Source organism: Meleagris gallopavo, chromosome 3, assembly GCF_000146605.3.
Source record: "Meleagris gallopavo isolate NT-WF06-2002-E0010 breed Aviagen turkey brand Nicholas breeding stock chromosome 3, Turkey_5.1, whole genome shotgun sequence".
Classification (NCBI taxonomy): domain Eukaryota; kingdom Metazoa; phylum Chordata; class Aves; order Galliformes; family Phasianidae; genus Meleagris; species Meleagris gallopavo.
This window is the reverse complement of record NC_015013.2, coordinates 45,178,699-45,193,332: the sequence shown is the minus strand read 5'-3', so window position 1 is coordinate 45,193,332 and position 14,634 is coordinate 45,178,699. Positions and strand designations below refer to the sequence as shown.

The 14,634-nt window shown below is 39.2% G+C and overlaps 1 protein-coding gene across 1 annotated transcript; it reads right to left on the bottom strand.

Annotated features, from left to right (window-relative positions):
• Positions 1 to 1,977: 1,977 nt before the first annotated feature.
• CEP76 (centrosomal protein 76) lies at positions 1,978 to 14,618 on the bottom strand. Its single transcript, XM_010708768.3, has 12 exons — positions 14,511 to 14,618; positions 13,959 to 14,114; positions 13,230 to 13,311; positions 12,617 to 12,841; positions 11,773 to 11,958; positions 9,964 to 10,061; positions 9,154 to 9,282; positions 8,130 to 8,321; positions 5,669 to 5,835; positions 4,157 to 4,490; positions 2,777 to 2,994; positions 1,978 to 2,322 (listed from the first exon to the last, which is right to left on the bottom strand). Exons 1-12 carry the CDS (start codon positions 14,571 to 14,573, stop codon positions 2,184 to 2,186), a joined length of 1,989 nt encoding a protein of 662 aa, XP_010707070.1. The 5' UTR covers positions 14,574 to 14,618; the 3' UTR covers positions 1,978 to 2,183.
• Positions 14,619 to 14,634: the final 16 nt, after the last annotated feature.

Here is a 14,634-nt window from a genome sequence, read left to right as displayed (position 1 = left end):
CCGGGCCCTGCCCGCCCCGTCAGGCACAGACGAGCCTGAACTGTGGGGCCGCGGGATCCGCGCAGCTCCAGCGATAAATCCCCCTGCAACATTTAGGAACCGTACGATCTACAGCGCCATTAGGCGGGTTTCACAGAAAGCGTCAGCGAACTGAACGCTGCGTTCGAGCTGAGGGAGGGCCGCGGCTCCCGCGCAGTACCCACAGCCGAAGCCGTGCAGCTCCCTGCACGGAGGGAGCCGGGTCGGCCAACGGCACAGGAGCCGGCGGGGAGTTCGCAGGCACACAAAGGCCTGAGAGAACCTTTGTGTGCGCTGCCCACCGCCGGAGCGGTCCGCCACACGTGAGGGAGCTGACAGGGCTGGGCCTGAGTGAGAGGCCATCAAAGATGATGAAGGGCCTGGAGCATCTCCCATGTGAGGAAAGGCTGAGTAACCTGGGCTGTTCAGCCTGGGGAAGATTGAGGGGGATTTGTTCAATGTTTACAGATATCTAAAGAGAGATGGGTGGCAAATGGATGAGGCCAGGTTCTTATCGGTGGTGTGTAGTGATAGGACAAGGAGTAATGGCCTACAATTTGAACACAGGAAATTCCATATTAACATGCAGAACTTCTTTAAGGGTGACAGAGCACTGGAACAGGTTGCCCAAAGAGGCTGTGGAATCTCCTTCTACGAAGATATTCAAGGCCCATCTGAACATCTGTAATTTTACCCAGCTGCAGTTTTACCAAAGGCAGTTAAACATTCCATATCCCCTTCTAAGAGATATGAGGCTGGTAACTCACACGACAGTATTTTGCAGTGCCCCCGTCTGTACAAGCAGAGTAGCGCACAGTAGGCAGGCAAGATACAGCCTGGTCCCAAAGAGCCACACACTTGTCCCTATTTTGCTTTTAACTGTACTGAACATACTTTTTGCTCTCTTGTATTTTTACACACGCACATAAGGGACACCACTGTAACTAAGACAACACCAGTATCTAAACGAGCTATTGCATTAGCGCTATGCTGCATCCAATGCAACCCAGCCTTTCAATATTTAGTAGATACAACGAAATCAAGGGAGAAATTGTATTTATTTGCCTGTTACACGGCGTAAAGCACATCCTGACATAGTTATTTAGAAGTCCACAGGTGCAGTATGTTGCAAGCTTCTCAAGTATTATTCATGACTGTTTAATTCAGCACCAACAGAGTTAGCTGCCAAGCAGAAGAAAAGAAGGTGGACACAGGAAATCAAAGGCAAGGAGTAGGTTCTATAGAAGCAGTTGACTTGTTTCAATTTAGCCTCAAAAAGTGATAGCTAGAATTCCCACGGTAAAAAACATGAAAGGGAGGGCACAATTGCCATTTCTCAAAGCATAAAGGCTAGAGGACACCCATAAAAATCATTCATGTGTTTAAGACCATCAAAACCACAGACAGATAATTAAGTATGGATGGGAGTATGAAAATCTGACAAAAATCAGGACTGGTCAATAAGCAAAACAACTTCTAACTTAAAAGCCTACTAAAAGTTTGACTGTCAAAAACCATAGAGTTGTTTAGAGAAGAACCTCTACAGGTTTGGTTTTTGTCCCTCCAGTCATCCACTACCTTGTCAGGAAAAAGAGATGACGTCAGACAGACATTATCAAACGCAACACAGCTATTAACATGTTCAGGTGTCCAAGTCTGGTTTTTAAACATAAAAAGCCATCATAATTTGTTGCATTCACAGATTAACAGTATTACCTATACCTGACTGACCTTAGAAGCTATTGCTACCCCAAAAGAGGCAGAAATAAATTTCCATTATGGAAAGGAAGCATAAATGAACTTCAGTAACTCCGGCTCTCATTCATTCATAAAGAACACCCTGGACACCACTGACACAGAGATAAAACAGACTATTTTCTAAATTAGTTCTCACATTAATTCAGAGCTGTGAAAGGGAAACCAATATTGTACATATGCACTTTAATAACTTGACCAACATTCCTGTATTAAAAGTAGCTTTTATTAAAATAAAGTTCTCTGTATAAATATAATCATTACTGTGTACACAATTCATTTCACTACAAACACACCGCCATATTCAAAATCAGTGGCATTATATAAAGTACAATATTTGTTCAGCTGCATAATTTCATATGCAAGTACCTCATTTTACACATCTAGAGAAGTATGAATTATTTTGCTTTTCAGAGGACAGAGCGATATTTACAAGCAAACATGATCCAAACAGCACACGCAGATTCAGGGTATGCAAACACACGTACACGAACAGCAAGTCGCACCTGGTCACCCCTACAACAGATTATTTCTTCACAAAAAGGAGACCTGTGACAGAAAACAAGAACAACAAATATCACCAAGCTGTTCTTTAAATTTTCAGTTACACAATTATTTGAAACTTGCTTGACAGTTAACTACAGGCATCCAAGATTGGCTGAACCAAATAAGAAATACTGTTTTGTAGTGGAATGGCTGTTGTGTTGGAGAACAAAATTACATTGGCCACTTTTAACAACTGCAAAAAAACTAAAATAACTGTATTTCAGGGAAAAAAGGCATCTCGTATTTTAATTTAATCCATTAATCTATCACCACTGAACTTTGCCCAGTTCAACACAAAAGCTGTACACTGTGACCCATTCATTATGTATACTGTACACTCCTATCAGTTCTAACTTCAGGAAATTGGTTTTCTTTAATACTTCACTACCAAAAAAAAAAAGTGCCACAATTCATAATTAAGCATTACTACTTGGTATTTGTATATACTTAGTCTTACCGAAGACATGTGGCAAATGCTCTCCTGGCATTTCTGTACACAAAATGGATTGGAAACCCTTTAAATGTGTGACCATCAGGTACTGCTCTTCTTACAGCATCCTGAAACTCCTCGTTTCCTGCAGAAATACCAGTTGCACGTTCAAGCTCGTAGGCTGCTAATGCTGGTGACAATAGATAGGATAGATGGTCATCCCAAACAGTAGAAAGGCCAAGATCCTGTGAAGCAAATCACAACATGATGACAACCATGCAGAAAAAAAAAAAAAAATTAGGATATTATTAAGTGTGGATAGATTCAGATAAATCTATGAACAATCTTGACTTGCAATTCATGGAAGTGAATCTGTGAAGCAGTAAGATACAGATACCGATACACACACCAAACCAGAAGGATCAAGAATAATCAAACACTACAAACAGAATACCAAGCATTTATCAAGAAATTAAGTCAGACTAGATTAAAACAAGACTAGCAGAGCTGAAACTGGATGTTTTGGCTACAGTATCTTTGAAAGAAGTGTAAGACTACAGTGCTGGTTCATAAAGAGACAGCAGAAATATGGAAAAGATCAACTAAGATTCACTTCATATTTTTGTAACGTCTCTTGGAAGTTCACTTCAAAAAAACAATGGAAGAGTTCCCAAAAGAATGAATGCATGTGCACGCGCAGTTTCCTTCTCCCATTCCACAAGTGCAAACAAGTAGAAAAATCTACCACTTCTATAGTTCATGAGATTCATACTCTGAGAATTGTTCGCCACACTAAGTTTGAGCTTTAGGTAGTAAGAGAGCAATTAAAAAAGATAGTAAGGGAGGGAGAGGGTGGGAAGAGAGAGGCGGCTGTAGGGAGAAAGACAGAGGGAGGGAGAAGAGAAATCCTGATTAAGGAAGAAACTAACTTCCAGAAATACCTGCTAATTTTCTAAGCATTCAGAGTAAAACTGTGACAGCTGAAATCCTGCTTCTAATGAGAGACAAATAAATAAGATTGTGATGGACACACTCAACTCACTGACAAACAGACTATCTTCTTAGTTCTTTCACAGAGCACTTATAAGTAGCCTGTAGATGCCTGTAAGCTAAAAATCATGCTTCTCAAAACAGAGCCAAAGGCAGAGTGGGAGGAATAAGACCACAAGCCTGCAGAATTGCCACTGCAAATACTAAGTGTGACATCTAAACTAGCTCTGTACAGTCATCTCAAATGTTTTTTTTAGTTACTTCAATTTTAACACACCGCATTTCTGCAAAAGCTGATGGAGAACACATTGCAAAGATCTAAGTATTTACATTACAAGCAGCTGTTCAAAACAAGTACACAGTAAAAACATGATTTGTTAAGGTAATAAAGGCACAATGACAGTTTTTAAAGATTACCTTCCTGTGTTCTGAGACAAGTATTCTTAGTTGCAATTCTAAATCGTTGCTTGTCACTGCTGCATCTATCGCAGAAGCACACAGAGGAGGAAAAGGGGGAACTGAAGATGCAGTTCCAGGAGAACACACTGATTTTATTGCTTCTGCACTCATGGGCTTCCATCTAGACTCATCGTGTAAGTCAAACACACAGACCTCCACTGCATCAGAGGGCTGACAGTTTCCATAGAACTTCTGATGATTGAAGACACAACCTATCGTGCGATAAGGATACAATGGCTTGGGCTGTTCGACTATTGGAGGGTCATCAGGGTTGATAGGTCTGTGGATGTACCTGATTAAAAACATCCAATTTTTTATTAATACATTTTGTATTTTAAGTCAGGCTAAAAATATTTCAGTAGGACAGAAGTCATTTCTCCTTTTAAAAACATAACCTAAATTTGTTATCCTTCCCCCTCCCCTGAGATGGCATTCTTTATTTACAGAAAAGTAATCATACGCATTTTGGAGGCGCAGCATACAACCAATCACTTTTCTTCTTTAAATCTAGAAAAGTAAGCTGATTAATTGAGCAGCTGCTCAACAGCAATTACACTGTGCAATAACATATTCACACAGCTTCCACATTATTTCTCAAAATGAGACAAATAAAACTTCAAATGTTCATCACAGCATACGCAATCACTGGCAAAACATAATTTCTTGTTTTCAACACTAGATATTAATCAGCTCTTTTCTCAAAGCCAACAGTTTTACATTTGAATATACAGTCCCACTGTACTTCTACCAGCGTCACATGCATCTATGTATCGCAAAAGTTATGTTTTCAAAAGTATTGCTTCAAATAGCATTAAGAAGCATAATGATATAAAGCAGCAATGTCATCCATAAACAGGAAGTTCTTCCACTGAAGTCCTGAGCGTACTGTTTTATTTTGGTATAAAAATAGGGCTCGAGTACCATTCTATACACTTGAGAGACAGAACCCATGGAACAAAAAGGGAAGGAATTAACAGATTCCTGAAGCCTTACAGCTCGCAACGACTACATGTGCTCTTCTAAAAAAACCTCAGGTGAGAGGGGATTTCAGAGAACTTGCAGAGATTTCTGCAGGGAATGAAGTAATGTAACACTGATTTCACAGATGAACTAAGATTAAAAAAAAATTATGGGCCTCTAAATAACTGCATCAGATTTTGTCTTCTTCACAAATCACAATAAACAGTTGCTCCAAGAAGCAAAAAACTTCCTACACAGCTTAAAACCACAGAAAAGTACATTATGAACTATTTCACTCACACTCAACCAGTTATTCTCCACACAACAGAAGTACACAAAAGATCCACAGACTCAAGTCTCCTATATACTTAATATATGAGAAGATAGGGAGATAAGTATCACAAAGAAGCAAGATAAAAACAACAGGAACACACACACAAAAAAAACATAAGAAGAACTACACAAATCTCAATATATACTGTTTAGTTTTCTTATTTTCTTTTTACTCACCTATGTCCTGTTAAGCTCTCCCAAAAAGTAACCGTTCCATCAGTACCACAAGTCATTACCCACGTGTGGGGAACTCCTTTTGCTTTTGTTCCTACACACACAAAGGCTTCCAATCCATAGCCAAGAAGAAGACTGCACAGAAGGTTAGCATGATCTTCACAGTCACCCTAGACAGTAAATGTTTGTAAGCTCATTTGACTATCATTTGACTAGGCATAGCTAAAAACATTAGGGAAAAAAAAAAAAAAATAGTATATCTCCAGTTGTTGTCTAACAAGTCCTGTTTCCCTCCTGTTTACCTAAAGCATGCATCAGAAGTCAGGACTTCAAGGTTTACGAACTTAAGAATCTTGAACTCCATTTTTCATATGCACTATATCAAAGTATATCAGGCCTCTACAACTTCCAAGACTGTAAAAAGAGTACAGCAGAAAAATAAGATCTGTGCACATACTACAGAAAAGCAAGCCCAAACTAGGCCCTATCCATCTACGAAGACCAAACTGACATCCTAATTAAACTTACAAGGGTATGGCAGTCAAATACCTGAAGTAGTGTCAGATATCATAAGTTAGGAAACTTAGCCACTAAATGAAATATAGAGCTTCCGTAATTTTACTACCTTAAATGTACTGTCAATGTTCAAAAAAATATTGTAATGCTATAATGGCATGATAATAGCAGGGTAGCAAACTCTCTGTCTACAGCAAGTGAGAACGAGCCCAAATGCAGCAGCCACGGATGCAGAAACGAAGAAGACTGCTTACCTTTGGAAGGCCTCAGAAAGAGATCTCCAACAAGAGATACCCTCACCTCCACTGCCAACCCTTAAATGAGGTCTGGGAAGGATCCTGGCTCCATCCCTTCCAGTCACTCAGGGGCACTGCATGCACCTGAGCTCCCCTGAGTTGGCCCTGCCTTCCCACCTGGTGCTCAATCACTGGTCCAGGCCATGACTTTGCATTTCCACTACAAATATAAAACAGGATCTCTCAAGAATTTTGCTACTATGCTATTAAACAGCTGAAAGTCATGTCTCACTGCATTTCCTGTCAACCAGAACGAAGTTTCTTCACATTAAGAAACTGGTAGTAATAAATTGATGATGTCTAATTTTCCCTCTTACATTCCTTATAAAATGTTAGCTATAAAAGAAGAAAAAATTCCACATGCAGCAAAGCCTCCCTAATACAAATCATGGCATTCATTAGATAAATAGCATCATCTTCCTCTAATATAATCTACAAAGGAAGTATCAAGATAAGCGCATTCAAACAAGTTTCTGGTGAATGCAATAATTTAATAACATGTCATGGTTTTGGCCAGAATGGAGTTAACGCTCTTCATAGAGGCTCACATGATGCTGTGTTTTGGATTTTTTATGAGAACAATGCTGATAACACACCATTTCAGGTGTTGCAGAGCAGTGTTTACACAAAGCAAGGATATTTCAGCTCTTCATGCTGCATTGCCAGCAAGGCGCAGTGGGGCACAAGGGGCTGAGAGGACAGAAACAGGACTGCTGACCCAGACTGCCCAAAGAGATGTCCTGTGCCACATGGCACAGTGTTCAGCAATAAAAGCTGGGGTGAAGAAGGAGGAAAAGGGGATGTTTGTGGTGATGGCTTTTTTTTTCCTTGAGGTGCCATTACACATGATGAGATGACTAGCATTCCTGGAGGTGGCTGAATATTTGTGTGCTGAGGGAAAGTAGTAAACAAACTCCTTGCCCTGCTTTGTTTGCATGTGCACCCCCACTTTTAATTATAAACACATTACTGAGATTTTGAGTATCTCACTGGTGATGAAAAGCACCAATTACTCCAAAGAAGCATTAAAAGGGATCAGTATTACTTTAATGAATTGAACATAAAAATAGTAATCCAGAATGAGTGTGATTTGTTTCATTTATCATAGTCATATGATACAAACCTTAGACTAGGTGGAAACTTCTAGTGAAAAACCCTATCTTGCATAAACTGAATGCAAAGACTTATGGTAAATTTATTTTAGCACCATCTACAAAATGTTTTTTCCAAAAAAGCTCTTCCTCAATCAGTACAGAATTAAGCATCAATTCACTGAATAGCCACATAGGATCTTAGAGAAGCAAGCGAAGCAACTTCATAGTCCAATGGATGCAATGAAAAATGGATTCCAACAACAGCACTAAAACTAAGTTGGCTCCACAGAATCACCAAGGTTGGAAAAGATCTACAAGATCATCCAGTCCAGCTATCCACCTATCACCAATAGTTCTCACTAAACCATGTCCCTCAACACAATGACCAGAAGCCCTCGTCTAATATTTAACATCCATCCCTATTGTGAAAGATCTTAAAAAAGCTATTTGTATCTAAGTGTTCTCTGAAATGGATTTAGTCCACCTTTTGCAACCTGTTTTAAATTACTAACTACATGCCAATTATAAAGGTGTCACGCGAAGACTGTTTTTACATACCTTGTTTCTACATATGAACGCAAGAAGTGTGCACCACTGTTCTTGTTTGCCACCACCTCCTCCAATGACAGGAGCTCTTTCATAACCCAGGACACTGACAAATCGTGCTGCTTGTCTAGGTGTGTCCAGCAACCGGCCCGCTCGAAGTGGTCTGATATATGAACATACTGGACGGTTTACTCCATTTTCATCCTGAACATGGGGAAAGAAAAGATAGCACTATTAAAACTTCCTGAAGCAACCCATAGCTACTGTTAGACCTCAGTGAAGCCTTCATCCTGGTTGCGCCAGGTGTGTTCAGCAGTGAGATGAACCCTCCACACCCTTACGTGGAAGTTAACTCAAGTTAACACTACTCCTGAATACAGCTGGTGCAGCCAGAAGACCTTACCTCCCTGAAGACAAACACTAGGTGTGAATTGCTTCCGGAAGTTATTTCATCATCTGTGCCAGGAAAATTGCTACTCTACAAGTTAAATTCATATATTATCATGATAAACACAAAATATCTTACCATTCCTACTACTGAGGGGCAGTCACCAAGGAACAACTGATGCACAGTTACTTACTAGCCAATGATTTGATCACGTCTGTAGTTACCACGCAACATTCACCAGCCAGATTACTGACCACAGAGTGCTCAAATATTGTGTGGATCTGCTCCAATATATCCAGTAACTCAACTATTTATTACTGTATAAAACTTGTTTGCAGTAGCTTATATAGATCACTTAAACATTTGCCATTTGTAGTTATTCAAGGAAAAGACTAAAATGGCTTTGCTACCTCCTATACCAGGGGTGCTTGGAGCAGCCCTTCTTTATGAATCACGCTCTTCAGCTTCAGTATACATAGTTCAATTCTTGAAAACTTCATTTTCAGCATGCTATGTCACATGTAGCCCTGACTGGAATGTAACCACATCATAAATCTATACATATTCTACATAAACAAACTTTAAAAACATATCTAAGATTAAAAAAATCTCGAAGAACAGATGGGTGTATTTCTAAAACATACAAACCTGTGCAAAAATCTTTACCAGCCTTGAGTTGTGTGTAGGCCTAATCTGCAGGTATTCTCTCCACCACTGTTTAGCATACACAAGAAATAAACGTTCTTTTTCTGCTATCTTCTGACGTTCCAAAGTGAACTATAGGTAAGAAAATAAACATAACCATTCACATATATACTAATTCTAAACAAGAACAAAAAAAGTAATCAATATACATACTAGCACATGATCCTTGCATATGTAAAATGAAGTTTAATATGACAGCATGCAACCAATGCTAAGGAATAGTATTTTTAAATGAAAATCCAATGAATGTAAAACTCATTTTACATTTCTTGTTTGTAGGCTCTTATATCAAACTTGACTGAAGTATTGTTCATCTTCAGTGATGCATGTCTGTACAGAAGGATTACTCAGCTTGCAAAGCATGGAATAATATGTGTAAGCACCTTCGGGCCACCACTTACTGGCTTTTCAAGCAGAATAGCTGACCACTGAAATTATTTTTTCAAATGGGAAAAGATGGCAAGGAAACATATACAATACACTTAACATCCTCCAGATAGTACCTTACTTACCGAATTCCTAAAATTTTGATATGGGTAATCAATAAAAATAAACATAGTAAAATTTCAAGTGAAGTAATAATCGGTATAAACAAAGTAGTTAAAAACAAGATAACTGCATTTAAACCGAGTGGGGAAAAAAATGCATTCAAAAACCCACAGCTCCTTACATCTACATAAGTAATTGTATAGTGAGAATTCCCCCTGCTGATAGAAGAATAGGTTGCCTCCTCACCCCTAGGATATTACTTACCTGAGTGTTTGTTATTTCTGGAGACAGCGTCTTACTAAGCGGTGGATACATTTCAAGTCTGATGTTCAAAACACCGACAGAAACCTTTGATTCTGTACCTTTGAACAAAAATACGTTCCTATCAGTCCTTTCAAATTAATTTTACTCAGAACTTCAGCAGGGCAGGAACAAATAATAGTTTTAATCATACAATCACAAAAAAAAAAAAAAAAACCAAAACCTAAACTTCTCTAAATATGTACAACATAAAGATCTTCACTCAAGTTTTCAACTCAAGAATGAGAGAAAAGATAACTTGGCTAAAGAAGCTGACAACTGGATCTGAGCTCTAGGGGTCTCTTTTCAGGCAATATCAGAACATACAAGATTAATGCTGTTCTATAAATGCTAGAATAGGCACCTCCAAATAGACTGGAAGAGCCACAGTGTGAAAGTGCCCATTCTTCATGACTGTACAACTCACTGCTCAAATTAATGTGGTCAGAGCAGAGTGAAGTTCATTTTACCCAACATATAGCTTATTATGGAAGACCTGAGACAAATAATCATATTATTTTAATATTATTATTTTTTTTTTTTTAAGTAATCTAATGTTGCTGCATAACGCTCAACCATTTTGAACTCCACAAAAAGCAAGAATAAATTACAACAGTGATATGGAAAACAATCCAAGCAGAAACATCACATAGTAGCTTGTTTATTTGAGATAACAGCATGCTTTTTGATGTTCTTGATGAATTCTGTACAGTGTCAAGAATTTAGAAAAGGAGAAAAAGCACCTGAATATCTAAATTTACATTTTATTACTCTGGGGAAAGAAAAAAAAAGTTAACAGTAAATAAATTAGAAAGTTAAATTAGAACTCCTCCCATGACCCATGTAAGCATTAAATAAGTTAGTACAAATAAACACCTCTGTACCTAAGACTCTATACAAAGTCATATTGCTTTGTAAAGTTTTGCCAACAATCAGCATTGTCAGAATACAATGATGCCAACATATTAGTCATGATGCAAACATACTGCATTCATGTTCACTGAAAAAGAAAAGCATGCAATAATGATGAAAATTACTAACAATCTAAATAGTACATTTGATCTTAAAAATATTTTGAAGATAGAGTTTAATCTCCATTGGAATTAGCAAGGGCATGCTAGCATATCTAGCAGGTAGAGACTGTGACAACACATGTTCAAATGATTCAATTACAATTTGACAGTACATTAGGGTAAGAAGTCAAGATACACCATGATAGTGCTAGATCTAGACTTAAAATTGTACCATCCCAAATATGTAGGATGGAACAGTTGAAAAGGGTGGCGGTGACAAATGACACACAAAAATACAGAGGTATATCAACAGTTCAGCACCTAAACAAAGCCACTCAACCTTTCTATAAGAAAACACGCTTCCAGCTACTGGAATGCATGGCAGCACAGCAGAGATCACTTTCTCCAACAACTGCTGGAGGACAAGCTAGATTTTATACTTGAGAGCATTGACATGATATTTTTCCTGGAGATACATTTGTAGATTTATGTTTGTTTTGATAGTTTAGCCACATGCTGGAGATAACAGAGACTCCCAGATACAGGGAGCGCTATTGCACAGGATCTGGACACATATTCTTAATAATTTGATAAGTCAAAAATGTGACCATCGGTTTCTTAACTCTTCTTAAGGATACCTTAAAGTAATTCATGAGTTGAACTGAAATCAAACCAAATAATAAGTACTACTCTAAGCTTATAAGCAAACTCAGTACACAATATTTTAATTCATCATTAAACGCTTATTATTTATTCTTACCTACACCCAGGAGTTCAACAGCAACATTTGTGATGCCGTTCTCTGCAGCTAAGACAGATCGCCACTCCAAGAAATAGGATGCTACCAGCGTTGTCTCCCCAAACGTGTCTGTTCTGATCAGAACCATATGCACAGGATCACATACAGATAACATAGTGGTTGCATCCACCATTTTACTCCCATCACCTGCCATAATTAAACCAACATTAAACAGCCAGAATATTAGCATCCCAAGTCCTCCTTAAAATAATACTATTTTTAAAGTATGACTACATAAAAATAACTGCATATATTCTCTTGAAAACATGGAATGCTTCAGGTCTATTTACTGTACACCAGTATTGATTCCAGAATTCTTCCTGTAACATTCACCTGCCACCACATTTCCCAGCTACCAACAGCAGAAAGGTAATACAGGTGTTCGATGACTGATTATTCCACAGGTATCTGCCAACTCATAGCAAACTGAGCTGAAAGTAAAGTTTTTCCTTCTGCATGGTGGCAAATTTCTATCTACCTTCACAAGAATGTTCAAGGTTGGAAGGGACCTCTGGAGGTCAGCTGGCCGAACCCCCTGCTAGAGAAGGGACACCCAGAGCAGGGTGCCCAGGACTATGCCAGTTACTTCAGAGTGGAAAAGACAAGGTAAGAACAGAGAAGGATCTAGAAGTGAAACCTAAGACAGTCATAAATTTCCCTACAAAAATAAAGTAATAAATAGGAAAGAAACATTCTAAATAATGTCAGACCTATTTTGGAATAACTATAAAGTCAAAAATAAATCCAATGAAACAAAACAAAAGAAACAACATAGCATCAGCTTTAACTTCATGATGTTCCTTACCTAGGCTCTCCTTGTGAACTTCAAGTAAAAAACCATCATGGAAATCTGGCTCACAAGCACACGGAACAGGTTTAGAACGGAAACGCTGATTTCGGAAATGTAGACACAGAGTAAAAGTAGAACAGATTTGTCCAGGCAGAGGATCTGGTTCCTGAAGATGTTCCAGAAAAGCTTTTCCACCCAGAACCTGAAGGTAAAGATACCTTCGTGTTGGGTCAATGTTAGCTGTAAAGCGTAGCAACAAAAATGAAGAGACTACAAACAGATCCCAGCAAGCATGTTAAACATCAGCTGACTAACAGGAAAATAGAAATAAAAAGAAATAATAAAGGTTTTGAAAATATATTCCTAGGAGAAAGTGATTTTAAAAATATATGAAAGCTGTCTTAATATAAAACAAATGAAACATTAATATCACATAAAGCTTGAATTTGTATCAGTCACACAAACATACATCCTTTAGATATTCAGGGAAGACATCTTTTTCTCCCCTCTGGAGGCTTTAAATGAATCCAGTTCATATTGGATTATTAATTCCAAGATCAATAATCCTACATTTGACATTTCTATTGAAACTACAATCCAGAAATATTAAAACAAATGAGCAACATACTTTTTTTCAAAACCGGTGGTTCTCTATCAACAAAATGTGTCGATGGTTTTGGAGATGAAGTCCTCTCCTTTCCATTCACATCCTGGAATCACAATAAAGAATTTTTAAGGTGTTAAGTGAGGCAACAGCACTCTTCCCACAGTGTTATAAAATTTAAAGCATTCTCCTTTCCAATCAAATCCTATTCCTCTTGTACACCCACTGCTAATATGTGAGACTTAACAAAAACTGAGTAAACACTGACACTGTAGTGCTACCACTACACCAAATACAGCACACGCAGTTTGGTCCTAAAACAAAAGTTGCTAAAGCCTTTTTAAACCACTAGAAATAGTATCTTCCTGTACATAAAGGAGGTCTACAAGAGAATGGGAGAAGTACACTTTGTCAGGGAGCGTAGAGATAGGATAAAGGGCAATGGCTTTAAACTGAAATATGATGGATTTAGATGAGATAGAAGGAAGAATTTTTTTCAGAGGGCAGTGAGGCGCTGGCACAGCTGCCCAGAGAAGCTGTGGTGCCCCAACCCTGGAGGTGCTCAAGGCCAGGTTGGATGGGGCCCTGGGCTGCTGAGCTGCTGGGGGGCAGCCCTGCTCATGGCATGGGGTTGGTCCCCTTCAACCTAAGCCATTCTATGATTCTATACTTTTATTGTGTTAGAGCTTGGACAAGACACCACATCAGTAAGAGGAATAAGCAAAGTATTTTCACTCTTGAAAAGGTTCTCACAGTGACAAATTTAAGTTCTTTCATAACGTCATCGATGATTCCTCGTTGTCTTAAGGCTTTTATCAGATCTTCCATGGATAGCTGCTGATGCTCAGGTGCCAGCTCCTCACGTATCGTCTCCGCCAGAACTTCTCTGATCCTGCCATGGACATCCATCTGAAAGAGAACTCCTTACATGCTACAAATAGGAGCTCCTGACAGCAGTTGAGACTGAAGAAGCATTCCGTAGGACTGCCAGTACTTTCTGCACATAGCGCCCATGAGCCCTTGGATTAAATAAGAACCAGCCGAGGAAGTCATACCACCTCCCCAAAGCAGCTCTACCAATTAAAAGCGTTATGAGCACAACGAACCTGAACGCATTAAACCCCTTCCTCACAAACACCTGCAAATCCACGCGCTTCCTGTTTGACTTTTGAGCGAGACAAAGAAATAAAAACTTCGAACGACCGCTTCTTAGTTCTCTGGGGCACAAAAGCAGGCAACGCCCATTCCCTCCCCCTCTCAGCGCCACACTAACAAGGAAGCAAAATGCCGGCCGGGATAGCTCACCTTTTGCAGCTGCTGCTGAATGAGCCGCTTCAGCTCCGAACCCTTTGCGGGCGGCAGCGCCATGGCGGCGGGCAGCAGCGGGGCCGCGCGCGGAGCTCCGCCCCAACGGCCGCGACGCGAGGAG